Genomic DNA, 22,979 nt, shown 5'->3' on the forward strand with positions numbered 1-22,979 from the left:
TGAAAGGCTGCTCAGCAAGGAAGAAGCCACTGCTACAAAACTGCCACAAAAAAGCTAGACTACAGTTTGCAAGTGCACATGGGGACAAAGATCTTACTTTTTGGAGAAATGTCCTCTGGTCTGATGAAACAAAATGGCCATAATGACCACTGTTATGTTTGGAGGAAAAAGGGTGAGGCTTGCAAGCTGAAGAACGCCATCCCAACCGTGAAGCATGGAGGTGGCAGCATCATGTTGTTGGAGTGCTTTGCTGCAGGAGGGACTGGTGCACTTCACAAAATAGATGGCATCATGAGGAAGGAAAATGATGTGGATATATTGAAGCAACATCTCAAGACGTCAGCCAGGAAGTTAAATCTAGGTCACAAATGGGTCTTCCAAATGGACAATGACCCCAAGTATACCTCCAAAGTTGTGGCAAAATGGCTTAAGGACAACAAAGTCAAGGTATTGGAATGGCCATCACAAGGCCCTGACCTCAATCCGACTTTGTGGGCAGAACTGAAAAAGCATGTGCGATCAAGGAGGCCTACACACCTGACTCAGTAACACCAGTTCTATCAGGAGGAATGGGCAATTCCAGCAACTTATTGTGAGAAGCTTGTGGAAGGCTACCCAAAACATTTGACCCAAGTTAAACCATTTAAAGGCAATGCAACCAAATAACAAAGTGTATGTAAACTTCTTACCCACTGGGAAGGAATGTGATGAAAGAAAGAAAAGCTGAAATAAATAATTCTCTCTACTATTATCCTGACATTTAACATTCTTAAAATAAAGTAGTGATCCTAACTGAACTAAGACAAGCAATGTTTTCTATGACTAAATGTCAGGACTAAACAAAACTGAATTTAAATGTATTTGGCTAAGGTGTATGTAAACGTCTGACTTCAAATGTAAGAGAAGAGAGACTGAGGCAGTAATTTAATGAGGACAAAAAGTAATGAGGCCAGTTCAAGTGTGTGGATCAATATGATGAAGAAACAAAAGTTTTCCAGGTCAAAAAGAGAAAGAAATACATAACTAAACAAAATGAATGACAGAGACAGAGAGAGAGAGAGAGAGAGAGAGAGAGAGAGAGAGAGAGTGAGTGGACTGCAACGTGTGGAAAACTGCATGGGTGGATGGCAAATTTGACATTTCAAACAGTGTGTTCAGCAGGTGGGCACACTGAAAATAAACTTAAATCGACGCAGACACACTGACACATATACACACGCACTTTGAAAGAGAAGCAAGGGTAAAATGAGCCCACTCTCTTTAGAGTTCTGTGCAGTTTCTCTGTTCCATTTTCACATTTTATATTGACACTGTGGATTCTTGCATTCCTAGTGATAACGGGAGAGATAATGAGTCTGAAGCTAAAATAACACGACTGCATTACTAAGCACATTCTATAACAACATGTCTTTAGCTTAAAGAAGGATGCAGACTTTGACAGCAAGAGACAAAATATATGCATGTGACACTGTGCTATAATGATCCTGTTACTGTAATGAATCAGGGTGTACTGAATGACAAATTGAATCACAGTGTATTCTCATATCTCAATATACATATGCAATATCCTCTCTTATTCAATATTATCCAAACAAAAATCAAGACATCCATGACTGTCAAAAAAATACCCGTTGGCACAGAAATGCTGACATCTTGTCTTATATAGTGAGCAGATTTACTCTTATTTCCCAATTGGAACCAATAAAGCACCAAACCACTAATGGAGCTGGAAAACACTGGGCTAACTTAATCAGGTTTTTAAAAATCCTTTTGATTCATACCAATTTGCAAATTAATCATTTAGTGAACTGTTTTGACAAATTTATTGAAAAGAACTGACTTAAAAGGACGATTCACTGACAAAGTGGACATTACTATGGCTTGCGAGCAAATTTTACTCTCTCATATCTATCTCTCATATGTAAATATTTTAGAGCAGAGAAAAACTAGAAAAAGATACATTCACTATAGAAATGTCCATTGCTTTTGAGATTTTATTAATTTCCATGACTTTTCCAGGTCTGGAAAACAAAATTCTTAAACTCAGGTTTACCATGACCATGGGATCTATGCTGCATTACTGACCAAAAGAATTCAGATATAGATTGACTGCCATCTAGAGGCCGCATGTATTAACGAAGAGACTAGAGGCAGAACTGAAGCTCAGAGAAAGCCTGTGGTTACCTCTTATAGGCTGAGTGGTCATTTTTGACGCTGCACTTCATGTTCTTCAGTTCATCCAGCACTGCAAACATGTTGATGAACTTCCCCAGAGTGAGCAGATAAGCTTCAGACACAAAGTCCTTCCTCCGCTCAGCATGACAAAGACGACGTACTTCCCCACAGAAACGATCAATTGCTGTCCGCTGAGAGAGTGAAGTAAACAAGAAAGAGAACATAAGCACTTTAGTGACTCAGGCAACATAATTTATTCAAATCCAGAAAATAGTGTCAGATACAAGCTTTACCTGAAAATACATGAAGTTCATCAGTTTGGTGACTTCAGGCTCTAGCACCTCCACCGTCTTCTCATAGATCTCCACTCTGTTGGGCTGTTCGTTACATTTCACCTGAGAGAAAACAGTACGTAGATAGAGATCAAAGAGAAGACCACTAGAAATGCATAATATTGTAGCAGGCTATGCTCTTTTTGAAACTCGAAAGGCAAAAGTAACAGCTTTTAGAGCACAACAGGCGTGTCTGTGGCATGAGGTGTGACTTGCATACCTGAGGAATGGCTCTTGAACAGCTCCTCCACGTATACAGCATCGTAGCATACTCCTGTCCTTCTTCTAACATTTCATTCTGCAATAACAGCAAGAGCTTATGAAAATAAATAACACTAGAGAAACTGAATGCATACAGACGTATTGGTAACACTTTACAATAAGGTTCCATTTGTTAGCATTAGTTAAACTACATAAGTTAACATGAACAATGTTTTTACAATATTTATTAATATTGGTTAATGTTAATTTCAACATATACTAATACATTTTTAAAAACAAAAGTTTTTGTATTTAGTACTGTATTTAGAATTTTGGGATAAAAAAGAAAAAAAAGTGACTATGTAAAATGAAGAAATATTTATTACATTTACACATTAATTCTGCTGTATTTCTTCACTAATCAAATGTAAGCAAACTTGTGATCATGTTAACTTCGTACAAAAAGGTCAGATTGGATCATCAGATTTCGAGAACTTGCAAAGGGCATGCTATCATTACAGCAAAAGGGGGGAATACCAAATACTGAAACCCATGTTAATTTTTCAATTTAACTTCTTACAAATTATATACAGTAAGTTGTAATGAAAAGAATGCAAAAAGAAACATTTTCGCTTTAAGTCTCAGACTTTGACGCTTTACACTTGATAGTATACTAAGACTGTCAAATTAAAATGAAAAATTCAAATATTTGTCGAATTTAGAATAAAAATGCACAATAGAATGTTAAATGAGCATTCGAATTTTAGATGTGTGCCAAGCACTGACGATGACTTCAGGCTGTTAAGACTGATCACATTATTGGGCTAAAACAGATGCAGCGCAATGAATAGATCAGGATGCGGATGTCTCTAGACATGTTTTAAAGGCTGAATTTCCTTTTAAATTGATGCAGTGTCTAAAAAAATGCTTCGCTTCTGCACGAGAAGCTGAAAAAACAGCGAGAAATGGCGCAACAGTCAAAGAAGTCTGTCTAGCGCAAGCTTACATAGAAAAAGACAGACGCATTCGGAGTGAACTGCCCCTAAGGTGGAGGTCTTTGGCGGTTGTGTCTTGACTATGCCTAGCTCTTATCAGCGTCTTGCCGCATAAGCATTAGGTACATACATACAACTGGATTTAACGAAAAACGCTGAGGTACTGCCGGTATTAAGAAGCTTGAGTCTGTGGTAGTGCTATGGCACCAGTATAGGCTAGTATGCAACACTAAGTTAACACAGAAACATCTATTGAAGCGTTAACTTTTTCGTTTTACTTTTATGTTTTTTTGCCATAAACAAAAGCTAAAACAACAGGGTTACTGCACACTTTTTAAAATCAAATGTATGACTTAAGACCTTTTTTTCAAGACTTGAACAAATAAAATGAATACCATATGTCGATACCAGAACAACTCCACACAAACTCAAAATAAACAGATTCTTCTACTTGAACAGTCTGGGGCACATTCAACAAAACCTTAACACTGCTTATCAGAGTTTAACAGGGTATCTGCAAGTTTAAAATACTCAGAGATGTTTTCCATTTGCAGTTTTTACATGAGTTTATTAAAAATTTATATTTAATCATATATCATATTAAACTTGGTTTTTGTACCAATATATCAATGCATATGAATTACAGGTCGACTGATATTGGATCTTGCTGATGTGATAATAAGGTGTTTGAAGAAAGGAGAGAATTGATTTATCAGCCGATAAGTGTTTAAAATTGAAACATTGAATGTGTTAAAACATTTTCTTAATCTTTCCTTTCTATGACGGGGCAGCCTAGACAGACACTACAAGGGTCCAAACTGACTAAAATACCAGATTCAGATAGCTAACTATGCAACCAAAATCCCAATAATTACTAGAAATAAAATATTTGATGCATAACGAGGGACATTTAACTATAAACTAGCCCAAAATACACAGAAGACTCTTATTTTTTTAAATGTCTGCTTCCAGCTGCTAACTAAACAGATAAGGGAAATCAAATATTCACTCTTACAATCAATCATTTGCAGCTTATTACAGTATCATCACTATAAAGTAAACACTGTCACACCGTATAACAAAACTGAGCAGTAATTCATCAATAGCAGATCATCAACAATCGCTTGTAATAAATGTGCAGTACATACTAATTGTGAACCGCTCTGAAATCGTTAGAAACACCGAATCAAGAGCCCACCATGTACTTGGTTAATGTGCACTTTGAAGCGCGCAGCACATGCAGACTATGTATTTAATTAAAACGCAGCATTTTGCATTTTAAAAATCACATTAAGCTAAATTGCAATTCCTGTCTTTCTGTCCTCAAATTTAAGACCTATTTAAATTATAGTTTTTAGACCATATTAGTTATTCAAGACTTTTTATTACCTTAAATAAAAAAATAAAAAATAAAAAAACATTTCAAGATTTGTTAAGGATCCTCAGGAATCCTGAACAAGGTGGTGGTTGGTTTATATTGTTTCTTTGCATCCTCTTGTGGACGTAGGAGACAAAGTAGATTGAAAACATCAGATGTCTTGTAGATTTTTCCCCCTACCTGAAATAATGTCTTTAAAATTTGAATATAAATTCAAATTTTGGTAATATTTCAGTGAAAAATTCAAATTTAGTTTTCAGCACTGTTGACAGCCCTACAGTATACTCACATTAAGTCCACAATACACCCTCATCACATACTGAATGCATTCCCAAAGAACAGATTAACCCACTAACAATGATAAAAAAAGAAACTTTGGAAAAGAAAAGCTCCCCTCTAGTATAAAGAAAGGCCAAAAAAATCCTTTCATTCTCTCACAGACACACTGTGCCCTGATTGTGTGTGTGGCACTGCACCACTTCCACACACTCTAATTCCTCACTGATGCCAAACCCTCCCTGACAGCTATTACCTCTCACTAATAGAGCACACAGCGGTTCACATTCAATACAGCTCCATTCATTGCAGCCCACTCCGCTTCACCAGGCTCTTCAAATCTGCACTGTGAACGAGGACAATGAAGGCCTTTAATGCGCCTTTTTAAAACCATTAGCGGGGCTTCCAGAAGGCATGATGGACTGGTTTGGTCAGTTGTTCAGCACAGGTCAGGTTTTCAGAGCTGTGATGGAGCTGAGGTTTAGACTCAACTCAGTGAATTAAAGAAGAGCAGCTTGAGGAGGTGGAGCGTTTCACCCCACCTGTTTGTATGGATACCATCACAGGGATCTAATCTTGCATAAACAGAAAGGTCCGGTCTATTCTGTGGGGAGGAAGAGTGGTAGGGATGTGCTAAACGACTAATTTCACTGATGTTCTGAAGCTGAATTTCACTGAAAAGGGGCATTTATCTGCAATGTGCTTGCCTTGCATTATGATCACTGTACATTATACAGTTGTGCTCAAAAGTTTGCATACTCTTTGAGAATTGGTACTAAATGTACCATTTTTAAAGAAAACATGAGTGAGCAGGCTAAACACATTTCTTTTATTTCTTATGGGATTCATATTCAACTGTAGGTTATAACAGAATGGCACAATCATAAAACAAAACATGGCAACAAAGAAAAAAATGAAATGACCCCTGTTCAAAAGTCTGCATACCCTTAGTTCTTAATACTGTGTATTGCCCCCTTTAGCATCAATGACAGCGTGCAGTCTTTTGTAATAGTTGTCTATGAGGCCCCAAATTCTTGCAGGTGGTATAGCTGCCCATTCGTCTTGGCAAAATGCATCCAGGTCATGCAAAGTCTTTGGTCGTCTTGCATGAACCGCACGTTTGAGATCTTCCCAGAGTGGCTCGATGATATTAAGGTCGGGAGACTGTGATGGCCACTCCAGAACCTTCACCTTTTTCTGCTGTAACCACTGGAGGGTCAACTTGGCTTTGTGCTTAGGGTCATTGTTGTGCTGGAAAGTCCAAGAGCGTCCCATGTGCAGCTTTCGTGCAGAAGCATGCAAATTGTCTGCCAGTATTTACTGAGAACATGCTGCATTCATCTTGCCATCGATTTTCACAAGATTCCCCATGCCTTTAGAGCTCACACACCCCCAAAACATTAGTGAGCCACCACCACGCTTCACAGTGGGGATGGTATTCTTTTCACTATAGGCCTTGTTGACCCCTCTCCAAACATAGAGCTTATGGTTGTGACCATAAAGCTCTATTTTGGTCTCATCACGCCAAATTACAGTGTGCCAGAAGCTGTGAGGCGTGTAACCGGGCTTTTTTGTGGCATTGGCGCAGTAAAGGCTTTTTTCTGGCAACTCGACCATGCGGCTCATTTTTGTTCAAGTATCGTCGTATTGTGCTCCTTGAAACAACCACACCGTCTTTTTCCAGAGCAGCCTGTATTTCTCCTGAGGTTACCTGTGGGTTTTTCTTTGTATCCTGAACAATTCTTCTGGCAGTTGTGGCTGAAATCTTTCTTGGTCTCCCTGACCTGGTATCAAGAGATCCCCGAATTTTCCACTTCTTAATAAGCGACTGAACAGTACTGACTGGCATTTTCAAGGCTTTGGATATCTTTTTATATCCTTTTCCATCTTTATAAAGTTCCGTTACATTGTTACGCAGGTCTTTTGACGGTTCTTTTCTGCTCCCCATGGCTCAGTATCTAGCCTGCTCAGTGCATCCACGTGAGAGCTAACAAACTCATTGATCATTTATACACAGACACTAATTGCAATTTAAAAAGCCACAGGTGTGGGAAATTAACCTTTAATTGCCATTTAAACCTGTGTGTGTCACATTGTGTGTCTGTAACAAGGCCAAACATTTAAGGGTATGTAAACTTTTGATCAGGGCCATTTGGGTGATTTCTGTTTTCATTATGATTTAAAAAGGAGCCAAACAACTATGTGAAAACAATTGAATGAATAGCGCAGGATCAATGGAACAACCATTAAAAGCCTGTTCTAAATGGAATTCACAATGTAAAAGTTACTTAACATATTAAAACAGTCAGGACATTGCTGAAAATAATTAACAGGTAAACCAAATCTATGAGAGAGAAAAAAAAAAGTGCTGAAAAGTTGTGCGTATTTCACAACGTGCAGTTGTGCATTAGCCATTGATCTAATGTCACGGCTCCGGTGAATTTGTCGGTTTATTCTGTGTGTTTTGTTATTTTCTCTCCCTCACATCTCGCATGCATGATCAGTGTTTTCATGGGAACATTGATTGTTGCCAGGGGAACACTGATCATGCCACTAATTAGTGTGCTAGCAATACCCGGTTCTCCTCTAATTCACTCCCTACTTAAACCCTCTGTGTTCTCAGTATCCTTACTAGATTGTTGTTTGATGTGAAGTAACTTACCTCACTCTCTCTGCCTAGTTGGTCCTGTTTCGTGTATCTGTTTGGTTGCCCGTCTCTGCCCATGTGTCGGGAGTGTGGTTACCTTCCAGCTTGCTGTACGCTTGTTCTCTGTGCTCACGAATCTTCAATGGAGGATTCCTCGTCTCTGTCCGCGTGTCGGGAAAGCAACTGCATTCCAATCTGCTGGCCGTTGTTCTCTGCACCTCACTACGCTTCTACGGAGGATTCCTACGAATCTGCTCCTGACTTCTACAACACACGCACTCGTCTACAAACACACTTTTCATGGATCTACCCATTGTGCAGCTACGGCGCGCACTCATCCCCAAAACTCCTTCCCCCAAATGCAGCCGGTGCCTGGATCTCCAGTCTTCATCAGCACAGTTAAAGTCATCATTTATTGTTAATAAATCCTTTGAACTGTTCCTCTGCTCTTGGGTCTCTTTGTCTTGCTCTCACTCTCTGACATCTAATATGACAGCTGTTCGGTAAAGAACAACAGCTACGATGTTAAAAAAAGTAGCCATAGGATGAAAAAAATAGGCCTGTGGTGTAGCCTACAATAAACCTAATGTATTCTAAACATGACGTGCACACAGAATAAAAGATAGTTTAACCCGTTAAACAGTCGGCACATCATTGAAAATAAACTTTCTAGGCTACTTACTCAAAAGCATAAATATTTTGATGAGCAAAATTAACACGTCGACATGGTCCGGTGAAAGACGGGATTTGACTTACCTGAGGCTGCTATCCTGTGCTTGAAAAAGTCTGCACAGCAGAAAAATAACATACAAGTATGCACAGATGTAAAGAAGACTCAAATGTAAAAACATCTATAGGGACTTTCAAACGTTTGGAAATCCGATTCCTGCGCCACCACCATAGTGATTTCATAACTACTTTGCTGAGTTTGCTTGTCTAGCGAGAGGACATTTTCCTGCACTCACCACGAGTGAGAGAGGGAAGCAGCACGCGCAGCCTGAGGTGAAATGAAACTTTGTATCTGCTACAGATATAAACTTTTAAAAATAATATTTGTATTATTAATTCTATTTTAAATATGTAACATTAATATGACAGTAATTTAAGCGCAGCCTCTGTAAAAATATAAAGCCAAATGTAAATGTGTAAAAATGATGATCAGTTTAATGGCGGAAAATATTAACTGACTAGTAATTCTAGTGTCGACTAGCAGCATCAGAACCGTATAGTCGACTAGTCTCCCACATCCCTAAAGAGTAATTCACCCTTGCACAGCTGAGACTGAGCCATGAGTGACATGTAAACTAGCGTGGAGATGACCAGTAGGTCTTACCATGTTGGAGTGGATGGTGGCCTGCTCGATGTAACGGGCAATGCCTGTCACAAAGGCATTGCGGTCCTCAAAGTTGGTGTTGAAGTTGGGCTGAGGGTGACAAAATGATAAAGTATGTTGGACATATTGGGAGTTATATTAGCAGTCCTTTAGGTACACAGCAATAGAAAGACATGGGTTGAGCATGTATTATGGGTTTGAGTTCAAAGAGCTGATCTGGGGTCAGCTGCTACCTGGTAAATGAGGGAGGAGGGCAGAGATTCAATGCAGGGCTGCTGATCTGGGAGTGGCAGTTCCTCCAGCAGGTCCACATTGGACAGAGCATCTTCAAGAGTCACTGTAGACGCCATGAATCTAGAGCAGGTGAGAAAACAAAGATCATGAAATATATGCGAGACACGAACAAAGCCACACTTTGGCAAAGTTTGGAATCACATACTACTTGAAAATACATTTGCAACATGCACTGAATATCCAGATGACCTACTACATTTTTGTATACTACAAAGTGTGCAGTATACAACAGAGCATGCAGCAAAGAATACTATATAGCCCTTATTCAAAGAAGTGACATATTTGATTTTTGATTGGAATGAACACTAGGCTGTGAGGAATAGACTTATGTCTCTTTAATGGCATGCACTGTATAAAGCTACTAAACACATCTAATTGTACACAAGTCAGGTTTTCAGAATTGTCTTGGAAAGATCCCATCAAACAACAAAGTTGGCATTGCTGTGAATAAGGTCAATATCACAATGCAATGCTTAACTTGACAATGAATGCTTGAAAAAATATGAACTGTGATTTTAAATATCTTTATTAATTTTTACTCGACTGCCAGATGTTTCTTAAATCACTAAGAAATTTTAAAGTTGGTATAAAAACTCAAAATAACCATTTTCATTTCTGAGATGACAACTGGACACCACTCGCTGAATGCATCGTAATGAGATTGCTATGTAGTGTGCTGCCGTTTCAAACAATATGGCTGCATGTTGCATACTGTTTTAAATACTTTCTAAATAAACAGCAGGCATTACACAGTTTGCAGTCAATAGTACAGCCCGACCGATATGGGATTTTTGAGCCCGATACCGATTTTAGAGAGTGAACATTCACCGATTACCGATATGGTGGCCGATATATTTAATTTTTGAGCTGGAACGAAAACAGACCTTTTCTATGTGGATTTTTCACCGATTTTGCACTGATATCAGAATCAGAATCAGCTTTATTGCCAAGTATGCTTACACATGCTTGAACAGGAATCTGTCTTGGTGACAGGAGCTTCCAGTGTACAACAATACAAAAACAATACAAAAACAGCAGCAAGACATAGATAATAATAAAAAATAAAAACATACACATACGTACAGACACACACATACATACATACACATGGGTAGTGCAAATCAATTACAATCTGTTATCTGTTATGTACAGTGCAAATACAAATCTGTTATGTACAGTGCAAATGTTTTTTGTTTTTCTTCAAAGGAATGAAATGGCAGAAGAGGTTGGATGTGTTGGATAAATATAAGAAAGACTAAACTGTGTATTGCACATAGTTATTGCTCAATGGGGCAATTTAACTGTTCATGAGATGGATAGCCTGAGGGAAAAAACTGTTCCTGTGCCTGACGGTTCTGGTGCTCATAGCTCTGAAGTGTCGGCCAGAAGGCAACAGTTCAAAAAGGTAATGGGCAGGGTGAGTGGGGTCCAGAGTGATTTTTCCAGCCTTTTTCCTCACTCTGGAAGTGTATAGTTCTTGAAGGGGGGGCAGGGGGCAACCAGTAATTCTCTCAGCAGTCCGAATTGTCCTTTGTAGTCTTCTGATGTCTGATTTCATAGCTGAACCAAACCAGACAGTTATTGAAGTGCAGAGGACAGACTCAATGACTGCTGAGTAAAACTGTATCAGCAGCACCTGTGGCAGGTTGAATTTCCTCAGCTGGTGAAGGAAGTACAACCTCTTCTGGGCCTTTTTCACAATGGAGTCAATGTGGGTCTCCCACTTCAGGTCCTGTGAGATGGTAGTGCCCAGGAACCTGAATGACTCCACTGCTGCCACAGTGCTGTTTAGAATGGTGAGGGGGGTCAGTGTTGGGGTGTTTCTCCTAAAGTCCACAATGATCTCCACCGTTTTGAGCGTGTTCAGCTCAAGGTTGTTTTGACTGCACCAGACAGCCAGCTGTTCAACCTCCCTTCTGTATGCAGACTCATCATCATCTCGGATGAGGCCAATGACAGTGGTGTCGTCTGCAAACTTCAGGAGCTTGACAGAGGGGTCCTTGACGTTGCAGTCATTGGTGTAGAGGGAGAAGAGTAGTGGGGAGAGCACACATCCCTGGGGGGCACCAGTGCTGATTGTACAGGTGCTAGAAGTGAGTTTCCCGTCTCACAAGCTGCCGCCTGTCCGTCAGAAAGCTGGTAATCCACTGACAGATAGACATGGGAACAGAGAGTTGGTGTAATTTATTCTGGAGTATAGCTGGGATGATGGTGTTGAAAGCTGAACTGAAATCCACAAAAAGGATCCTTGCATATGACCCTGGTCTGTCCAGATGTTGCAGGACATGACGCAATCCTATGTTGACTGCATCATCCACAGACCTGTTTGCTCGATAAGCAAATTGAAGGGGATCTAGAAAGGGTCCAGTGATGTTCTTCATGTGGGCCAACACCAGTCTCTCAAATGATTTCATGACCACAGACGTCAGGGCGACAGGTCTGTAGTCATTAAGTCCTGTGATTTTTGGTTTCTTTGGGACAGGAATAATGATTGAGCGTTTGAAGCAGAATGGGAATTCACACTGCTCCAGTGATCTATTGAAGATCTGTGTGAAGATGGAAGCCAGCTGGTTAGCACAGGATCGAAGACACGCTGGTGAGACGCCATCTGGGCCTGAAGCCTTCCTTGTCTTTTGTTTCCGAAAGACGCGGCTCACATCATCTTCACAGATCTTAAGTGCAGGTTGAGCAGCAAGAGGGGGGATGCAGGAGGTGTTGGTGTTTGTGTGGTCAGAGTGGGTGTGGGGTGTGAGATTGGGCCTTTCAAATCTGCAGTAGAACACATTCAGGTCATCAGCCAATTGTTGGTTCCCTACAGGTTTGGGGGTAGGAGTCCTGTAATTTGTGAGTTGTTTCATGCCACTCCACACTGATGTAGGGTCGTTAGCTGAAAACTTGTTTTTCAGCTTCTCAGAGTATCTTATTTTAGCCACTCTGATTTCCCTGTTCAGTGTGCTCCTGGCCTGATTGTACAAGACTTTATCCCCACCCCTGTAAGCATCCTCTTTGGCCTGACGAAGCTGCCCGAGCTCTGCTGTAAACCACGGTTTGTCATTGTTGAGCTTTAAATAAGTCCAAGTAGGAATGCACATATCCTCACAGAAACTGATATATGATGTAACAGTATCTGTGAGCTCGTCCAGGTCTGTGGCTGCAGCCTCAAAAACACTCCAATCCGTGTAATCGAAGCAGGCTTGTAGTTCCCGCTCTGCTTCATTGGTCCATCTCTTTACAGTCCTTACTACTGCTTGGTTGATTTTAATTTCTGCCTGTAGGTTGGAAGATGAACCAGACAGTGATCAGAGAATCCCAAAGCTGCTCTAGGGACAGAGCGATATGCATCCTTTATTGTTGTGTAACAATGATCCAGTATGTTCCTGTCTCTGGTGGGGCATGTGATGTGCTGTTTGTATTTGGGCAGTTCACGTGTGAGATTTTCTTTGTTAAAATCCCCAAGAATAATAATAACTGAATCCGGGTATTGTTGTTCCATGTCTGTGATCTGATCAGTTAGCTGTTGCAGCGCCACATTCAAACATGCATTTGGCGCGATGTACACATTCACCAGAATAAACGAGGAAAACTCCCGCGGCGAGTAGAAAGGCTTACAGTTAATAAAGAGCGCTTCCAAATTAGGACAGCACATCCTCTTTAAAGTTGTTACATCTGTACAACTTTCATTAATATAAAAGCATGTTCCACTGCCTCTCGCTTTCCCCGTTAACTCCGTAATGCGATCCGCTCTGAACAGCTGAAAGCCCGGCAGATGTAACGCGCTGTCCGGAATGGCTTCACTCAGCCAGGTGTCTGTGAAGCACAAGGCAGCAGAGGTTGAAAAGTCCTTGTTTTTGTGGGTGAGGAGATGTAGTTCATCCGTTTTGTTAGAGAGCGGAGATTCGCAAGATGAATGCTCGGCAGCACTGTTCGAAATACGTGCCGACTGAGTTTAACCAGCGCACCGGCTCGTCTCCCTCACCTGCATCTCTTGAACAGCAGAGCTGCGCCTCCAACTAAAATGTCTAACAAAACGTCTGAATATTCGAAAACCCAGAAAAGATTGTCTGGTACATGCTGTCGAATGTTCAGCAGTTTGTCTCTGTTAAAAGTGACTTTAAAAAGATTACTAAACACAGGACAAACAAACAAAAACAACAAAAGAACTGAGGAGCTCCACACCGAGGCAGCCATCCGCAGCAGCCATCCGCGGCGCCATCATGATGATCATAAATGACCATCCTGATATGACTATGCTCATAGGTACTCAGAAGGCTGCTTTCTTCAATATATTTATCTAAGAATATTTGACATTATTATTATACAAATTCTAGAGATGAACACTGAGAAAATAAAGAATAAATAAAAATAAAACAAATAGCTAAATAAACATCAGTACTGTTTAGTATCAGTCAAATGCTGACCATTAAAATAAAGAATAAATAAAAATAAATAGCTAAATAAACATCAGTACTGTTTAGTATCAGTCAAATGCTGACTATATTAATACTGCCAAGACAAGAGATAAACAGCAGCAGCGGTGTTACACTGTATTCTGTTATAGATGTTCAGGGGAAACTTTCAACGGTGGAAAACCAGACTTCTAAATATTACATTTTATAAATGACATGACAGGAATTGTTCGGTTGAAGGGGGTACCAAACTGTGAATCCTGAACAAAACAGTTTGGTGAATACATGTTTACACATTAACTTCCAATATATCGGTCGGGCACTAGTCAATAGTATGCTAGTATTCCATTCTGAACAGTCTCATTCTATTCTAAATAAATTTTAAGAGCATTCAAATAATAAGAGCATTCGATAATTTTATCATTTAAATGCATTCAATAAAAATGACAACTTACCTTAAGGCCTAACACTATCAAATAAATGCAGTTATTTGCCATTAAAAAACAAAACCATTACAAAAGCAACTTACATTTACCATCAGGATCTCATAAAACCATAAATACTGTAGTTAAAAAAGCCAACAGTAGCTTAAAAGTGTGTGCACTTTAAATAAATAATAATAATAATAATTATCATTTCTCCCCATCACTGAAGAAGCCATTTTGAAAAACTCAACATCTCATCCTGGAGCTCTGTATAAAATATTACTTTACATCACTTTGATTTCACAGATGACAGGCATTGTCAAGAATAAAGAAATATTTGCTGAAACCATCGCAACAGGGAAAATACAAGTGCGAGTTTGAATAGTTGACAGGAAACAAAATAAGATCTACAAACAGCATAACTCTTCCTTACTGTGCCAAATGCAGCGCAACTTTTTCACACCTCACAGAGTTTACTGTCAGAATGAAAGTGCCCTCCTACGAGTACAATTTTCATTATTACCGCATGATTCTTTTTCCCCCTTTATGAGGCAAAATCTAAGGCCGAACATTTGTTAATGCCCGACATGCTCACAGCAGTGAACAGGGACAGTGAAAATAAAAATAAAAGAGACATCAAAAGAGGAAAGACGGCACAGGGCTGAGGAAGTGGGGTCGGACTACAGATAAACAAATGTAAACTTGAGTCAGAAAAATACTACAGGGCTCCTCAGTTTGCTCTGGACATTAGAAGCACATATCTAGACATGGCATATCTGTACCTGATCATGGAGCATTGATAGAAAGTTAGGAGAGTGCGAAAGAGACTGTGAGACAGGAAGTAAACATAAGACAAAAAGAGAAGGAAAAAGAGGATCAGGAAGTGAGGGACTGGAGGAAATAGTCAGAATGAGTAGAGGAGAGTGAGGGAGTGAAGTATCATAAGGAACAGAATGTCTCTAGAGAAAGAGAAATGTTATCAGACATATTTACACAGAAACACAGCTGGGGTGAAAACCAACTGCTGCTTCTGCAAAGTGCCTTTGACTGACCAGCTGCACTCTTGAAGCACTGCGAATGACATACTGATTATTTTCAATGGTATAATACTTTCCACTATCTCAGATTAATGCACAGAAACTAGAGATGAGAATCGTAATGAATTTTTACTATTCCGGGTCGAATTCCTCAACGATTCTGGTTCCTTCACGGTTCCACTAATGATTCTTTTAGTACTTTTGAGGAAGAAATCATTGGAATTATTGCCCTCAGCAGTCTGTTACCAAATGACAACATCATTTCATTTGTAACAGCACAGATTCTTGCAAATCATGTGTTTACACAAACTTTATTAATTTCTTCATTTTTATAAAATAACACTTAATTACAACTAAATTCATAGGAAGCGCTGTATGTTTTAAACTGTAGATTCAATCAGAGTCAGTCTTTCAGGAATCAGGTTACACTGGTCCTGCATCTGTATGTTGTGCGCTGTAGATTCAAAAGAACCGACTTATAGGTAGGGTTGGGTATTGACACAGATTTCGATATGATTTCAATTCACAAGCTCTCGTTTCATTTTGATTCCAATTTTGATTAGATTCATTTAGATATTGATTCTTATGGGTATAGTTCAATTATAATGTCCGTTTTGCTTACGTATGAAAGAAACTGTCTCCCAGCTAATGCTGTTAATTATACAGGGAACCTTCTAACTAGGTACATTACGAAAATACTAATTATTCATAACAAATTATATCATTTTGGTCACATTTTAGCTTATTAAAAATTTACAAATGCATGTTTTCCATCAATAAATATATTTTATTGCATATATTATATTTTGTTACATATTTATTGTTTAATACATAATTTATACTTTACAAGTATTTACACTGATTTGCAGAACACATGCTAAAAATCTGTCTCTTTAAGAAAACCAGCAGTTCTGTAAAGAGCACCTATAAATGAGCACATATTAAAGAGAGCGGACTCTAACGGCTTCTGTACCTCATTCGCGCTATTCGTGATTAGAATTAAATGTTTAAATGCTTTGTTATTTTTTATCAGCAATTGACTGTAAAGAACATCTTCGCTACTCAAATCACCGGTGAGTGAAATCTGAACATTTACCAGCCGGTGGCTAAACAAAGACATTTTTAGTTGCATAGCGCAAAATTTAGTCTCATATGCGAGTGATTTACTCGCATTGTAGAGAGTTGCACATATAGTAAAAGATCGATCTTGGGATTTAGGAATTGTTATTGGTATCGTTTAAATGAAAACCGCAATGCATCGCAAAATCTATATTTTCACTCTGTCCTACTCAAAGGAGTGATTTGTTCAGGAATCGGACTAAACTGGTTGCACTGCATGTTTTGTGCAGTAGATTCAAAGAACTGGCTCACAGGAGTCATTAGTTCTGGAAACAGACTACCCTGGTCTTGCGGTGTTGCTGTGCCGTTGGCAAATTTCCGAAACGCAGGATGGCAGACGAAAAGTCAGTGGGAAGTGGCAGTGATAACTGATTGGACAATACAGTTATATTCATCAGGAAAGTGCTACTTGATTGGTTAGAGAAACTATAACCCAACCCTAACAAATCAGGTAGCACTTTACTCATAAATATAAATGAGTCTTCCTTTGTGTTACATCCTGTGACATAGTTTTGTACATGTTTAGTTTTTTTCCACTTTCTCTTTCAGTTTTTATTTTTTGGTCTCACTTGCACTCCTGCATCTCCACATTTTACAGGACTGGGCCCTCCATGATTGATCTCCACCTGTGATTGGTGTAGCCCAAGAGACCAGGTGCTTAAAAGAGCTGCTGCACCTGTAGCGGGAGCTCTGCTAGATTCTGTGATTTCCTGTTTTACCCTTGCTAAGAATACACATTCGAGAACCGTTAATGGAACCAAAAGTCATATAAATCACATGGTTCCTGTATTCTTAAAAAATATATTTTTCTCATGACCTGTTAATGTTCAGGAATAAACCGTGGGAGCTGGCAGTTTAACTGACTGTTGGTATTATTGTCCTAAGGCACTACAGCATTCCTGCAACACCTGCCATTTCTGGCTGCATTAGGAAACCCCACAAGATGAATTTTCATCTGTTCATATTCACCACAGCATGTTCAAACTCAACAAGGTGTACTTTTTTATTCAAGAGCTAGAAACAGCATCTAACCCTGGAGGTCTGTATCTTTCATCATTCTTTGCTTAAAAGGGAAGTGGGATTGAAGGAATTTGAGAAAAACAAGACATTACATTTGAGTGTTGTGGTTTAATCCACCCTAAACTGGGTGTTTGTCACTGCCAAGCAAATACAGTTGCTGATGAAGTAGCCTAGGTAAAGCGAGTAGTCTAGCACTTTTTACTGGTGGCCCCTTCCTTCAAAAAATAACACTGCAGCTGTTAGACAAAAAGGAAGCAGTCTTAAGAAAGCTGACAAGCGTTCCTCTTCATTACAGCAGCAGTTCAAGTGTCCATAGCACAGGAACTGATGTGATGACTACTCGACCTGTAGTTAAGTGTTTTCATTTTTTAGAGAGGCTGCATCCATTCCACAGGCCTCACAAGCCTGGTCGTGCCCTGGAGAACCACATGCCTAAATATTTATCTTTTGTGCAGAAAATGAGGAAAACAGTCAAACTTTTGGAATTCCTCTACATGATTCTCTATCCTGTGGCATTGCTAGTAGGGATGGGAGAAAAGAAACTGATTAACGATGCATCGCGATTCATTCTACAATGACTTGATTCTGAGTTCAATTTAAACTGTAGCAGGGCAGTGACGCTTGTGCACGCTAGAGACAGAGTTGCTAAAAACAGATGGTTAGACACTAGCGATGGGTACCAGTACTTGACTACTCGGAAGTGACAGCAATGATCGATCATGAAAACGACGATTGAATATTATAATGCATGATGTGACTTTTCACTATATTTGTAATTCAGTGACAACTATGCACAACCTTGTCCAAGAGGGGACTTATTTTACATTTTAAAATTGAAAGAAAAGAAAAAGTCATTGCTTATTGTTTTCTGATGAAACTCCTGCCATACAAAGGCTGTAACTACACCAACAAAACTTTTGGTTTGATTTTAGAGTGAATTTTGTAGTTACTGTATTTTTCTCAAAATCTGGGCATAGTTGAGCTAGACCTGCAAGGCACAAGACAAATCAAAGTCTAAGAAACCCGATGTTGGTCAAAATGTGAAGTGATTGTATTTTGCCTTTGCATAGCAGAATAATCAATTAGATGTAAATGTATCAGGAATCATTTTGTGCCCCTAATCCCTAGCTACTGGATTATTCCACCATGGTGCTTTGGGGAACACTAATGGAGACCTTCTCTCTCTTCTGCCATTAAGCAGCGCAGCACCTCCTCCTTCACCTCCTCCCATGCTTGTCATTATGTCATGTATGACTGTTAGTGCACTCAGGAATGACAACATTGAATGTTGGCCTTTTTAGTGGTGCTTGCTAAGGCAAGCGTCAATACTACTACTGCGCATATTTAGGGTAGATGAACAAACCCCTGATCCCAAGAATAAAACTTTGACGTGTAACTCATCCCGCATCATTTATGCTATGGACGTAAATTATACCCCGAAGGACTAAAGGCCAAAGTGTAGTTCGGTCATCCGCGCTGTTGATCGGAACGTGCACAGTATGCGTGATGCAAATTTCTTCATCAGCACAGTCTGTCCGTGTGCGGCCCGGATTTTCACGACACACGGACTGTGCTCATCTGTGCGCATCATCGGCCAAGTTCGTATACGTTCACGATCAAAAGAGTATACATTGAAAGGCAACACGGTCGACCGGGCGTGATGTGATACAGAACAAAGAAAAACAAAGTGTACCCGGGCCTTTAAAGAGTTTTGGGTGGTCTCATCCTTCCATCCATTTACTTGGGCCAGTAAGCAACCACCTAGAAACCACCCAGAATACCCTAGCAACCGTATAACAATGCCCTGGCAACCACCCACTGCATCCTAGCATCATTGTGGCAAGTTTTACATAAGCAAGCGCAAATGTAAAAATCTAGTTTCTCTTTATTTATGGACCAAGCTACAATAAATGCACTTTTGATTAGTGGTCGACTGATTGGATTGCTTTTTTTTTTTTTGGTTGTTGGCAGATAGGATGTTCCAAGCTTCTTGGAGAATTTGCCACAGTTCTTTTATCTATTTAGGCTGTCTCAATTGCTTCTGTCTCTTAATGTGATCCCAGACTGACTCGATGTTCAGTGGGGGGCTTTGTGGTGGCCATGACATCTGTTGCAGGGCTCCCTGTTCTTCTATTCATTTCTATTCTATTTGCAAAAGAAATGTTTGGGAGTCTAACATTTTTATTTCCTATTGACACACTAAAGCTGAAGATATAAATAACCATCTTAAGACAAATCTTTTTGTGAAACATCTTCTGTGCTGAAGACTTTTGCAAATTACTGTTTATTTCACCAGACGAGGATTATTGAGGAATAAGGTTTATCATTATTCACAAGATATGAGAATGGAAACATATTCCATATAGTCACATTTTTCTTTGCATGCCCTCGCTTCAATTTAAAGCACTTGTTTATCTGATCAAAATAACTAAATATATTGATTTTTGCCAATAACCGATAGTTCCAAAAAGCAACTATCGGCACCGATTAATCTGTAAAACCGATATATCAGTCTACCTCTACTTGTAATTTTTTACACTATCAACTGTTCAGCTGCTTTACAGATTGAATCTGCAAAGGTGATAACTGCTCACTTACATTTCTGCTACATAACTCTATTCCTCCAGAGGAAATCAGACACTTTATCCTGCACAACTGTGACTTTACACAAATGTCTCCAGTCCTAAAGTTAGGGTGAAGGTAACGTATTAAAGGAATATTCTGTGTTCAATACAAGTTAAGCTCAATCGATAGCATTTGTGGCATAATGTTGATTACCACAATAATTCATTTCGACTGGTCCCTCCTTTTCTTTAAAAAAAAGCAAAAATCTGGGTTACAGTGAGACACTTACAGAGGAAGTGAATGGGGCCAATTTTTGGAAGGTTTAAAGACAGAAATGTGAAGCTTATAATTTTATAAAAGCAATAAAATGAATTCTTCTGCTAAAATATATGTATTATTTGAGCTGTATAGCTGTTTGAATTGTCCATTTTGGGTTTTAGGGTTTGTTGACATTACATCGTCATAGCAACAAAGTTATAAAATTGGCTATAACTTTACACAGAAAAGGTTAAGTGATTTTATAAAGTTAAAAAGTGAGTATTTTTAAAATTGGCCCCATTCACTTCCATTGTAAGTGCCTCACTGTAACCCAGATGTTTGCTTTTTTTTAAAGAAAAGTAGGGGCAAGACAAAATACATTTTTGTAGTAATCAATATTATGCCACAAATGCTGTTGATTGAGCTTAAATTGTATTGAGCCCGGAATATTCCTTTAAGTGGGTACATGACTCACAACCTAAAACATAATTATAATACTTAAGCTATTCTCTAAGTCACACAAAACTTGATACCCAACTCTGTGATAAAAAAAATATCAACGTAATCTTACATACTCCCTCCATCACAAACATCCCGGGCCAGACACTCCCTGACACGCTCTGCATAACAGCCCATCTGCCCTAGTCTGCTAAATTAAACAAAGTACAGGCTTTTAAAGGGATAGTTTACCCACAAATGACAATTCTGTCATCATTTACTCACCCCTATGTTCTTCCAATTCCATGGAACACAAAAGGAGATGTTAGGCAGAATGTTCAATCTCAGTTACCATTCACTTTTAATTCACTCCAATTTGCTGTAGATGATCTGCTGAATCATGAAGCGCACTCAGGCTCAGAGGAACAAACATCCTCCAAAAGCATCATCAGCATTTCAAAAGGGTGTGGGCTACATGAATGTCCTGCCTGAACTTCTAACAGTCCAACAGACCTCCAAACAGTGTAGACAACTGTGACTGTTGTCTCTATTTTCAGCCCTCTGACCACACAAGAACTGGATTAAAGTCAAGGAGAGAGGGACAAATAACATAAAGCTGGGTTTACTGACAGACTAAACCCAGTTCAAGACTTTAAGGGATTTCCAACATAATAGCGTCCCTGACAGAGCAGATTAATCCAAATTGAGTCTTAATCTGTATTCAGGAACAAACCAACAGTGTTTCCAGATGACAAACTGAAAAGTTGAACTGTGCTGTGATTAAGTTGGTTGCTTTGATTAGAGGTTGCCCAACTAGAGAAACCCAATCAAAATCTTTAATTATCTTTCATTTATGCCATTATAACATAGTAGACCATACAATAATAGATAGACAGACAATGGATGGATGGATGGATGGACAGATAGATAGATATACGGACGATGTATGGATAGGAAGATGGATGGATGGATGATAGATATATAGACAGACATACGATGGATAGACGGACAGACAGACAGATAGATAGGAAGATAGATAGATAGATGGATAGATAGACGGACGATAGATAGATAGATAGATGGATGATGGGAAGATGGATGGATGGATGGATGATAAATAGATAGACGATGGATGGATGGATAGGAAGATAGATGGATAGACGGACAGACAGACAGAGAGAGAGACAGACAGACAGACGGACAGATAGGAAGATAGATAGATGGATGATAGATAGATAGACGATGGATGGATGGATGGATAGATAGATAGATAGATAGATAGATAGATAGACAGACAGACTGACAGACGATGGATGGATAGGAAGATGGACAGATGAATGGATGGATGGTAGCTATATAGATAGATGGACGGACAGATCATAATCAATTATATTACAATAAAACTAGATAATTACCATTCTGGGCCAATATAACATGCCTTTCTATGCCATATACAAGACTACAATTGCCCAAACAGAAACACTACTACATAAAGTGTCTATATGTTTTAGTGTCTGACAAAATTGTGCCGATTTCAGCCCATTACAATCGTCTTGTTTATTCATTTGCGCAGTCGCGCGCACAGGCCCACCTCACTTGCGACGTGAAACTTCAAACAACTCAAAGGAATTCAACCGGGCAATGCCTTTCCTTCCCCTTTTGTCCTCCACTTACTAAAACATTGCATTTAGAAAAGAACTATGAAAAAAGGCTACCATTTAAAACTTACTAGAGTGAGATTGGTTGAAAAAAGACAACACCCAGAAAGAAAGTCAAGGCTGCACTCTACCCAACCTTACTTGAGTTTTCCAGGACAAGCTATCCGCTCCAACTATTCACACAAGCATTTTTCGAGGCTATGTCGAAGTTTGAGGAAGCTGGCGGGATGAAGTGAACTCCTAAAGCCGTTTTCAGTAGTTAATCTCCGCCGGTTTGAAGTAGTTGAGGGAGCATGCGAAGGAATCCTGCTCGCGGTGAGCGTTGTCGCAGGTTCAGAGCTCAAACTGGAGTTCCTGTTACTGCTCTACAGGGAAATTCAACAGGAAACTCCAGCGGCGCGATACAGCACAACACCAGCAGA

At 39.4% G+C, this 22,979-nt stretch overlaps 2 protein-coding genes across 3 annotated transcripts in view; one reads left to right on the forward strand and one right to left on the reverse strand.

Moving 5' to 3' along the window:
- cyfip1 (cytoplasmic FMR1 interacting protein 1) overlaps window positions 1-22,923 on the reverse strand; it is an 84,702-nt gene extending 61,779 nt beyond the window's left edge. Inside the window, exons 1-6 of one of the 2 annotated variants that reach the window (XM_051705922.1) lie at window positions 22,699-22,923; window positions 9,571-9,691; window positions 9,338-9,427; window positions 2,728-2,805; window positions 2,469-2,570; window positions 2,185-2,366 (exon numbers count right to left, since the gene is read on the reverse strand). In XM_051705922.1, coding sequence (XP_051561882.1) covers window positions 2,185-2,366; window positions 2,469-2,570; window positions 2,728-2,805; window positions 9,338-9,427; window positions 9,571-9,687 — 569 coding nt within the window. In that variant the 5' untranslated portion in view covers window positions 9,688-9,691; window positions 22,699-22,923. Of the gene's footprint in view, window positions 1-2,184; window positions 2,367-2,468; window positions 2,571-2,727; window positions 2,806-9,337; window positions 9,428-9,570; window positions 9,692-22,628; window positions 22,648-22,698 lie in introns of those variants that run through there. The other variant, XM_051705923.1, reaches the window with a different exon arrangement.
- Window positions 1-22,979, forward strand: part of LOC127445710 (fibronectin type III domain-containing protein 9-like) — a 123,671-nt gene that overhangs the window by 27,831 nt on the left and 72,861 nt on the right. The window lies entirely within an intron of this gene.

The sequence above is a fragment of the Myxocyprinus asiaticus genome, chromosome 9 (genome assembly GCF_019703515.2).
Source record: "Myxocyprinus asiaticus isolate MX2 ecotype Aquarium Trade chromosome 9, UBuf_Myxa_2, whole genome shotgun sequence".
NCBI lineage: Eukaryota > Metazoa > Chordata > Actinopteri > Cypriniformes > Catostomidae > Myxocyprinus > Myxocyprinus asiaticus.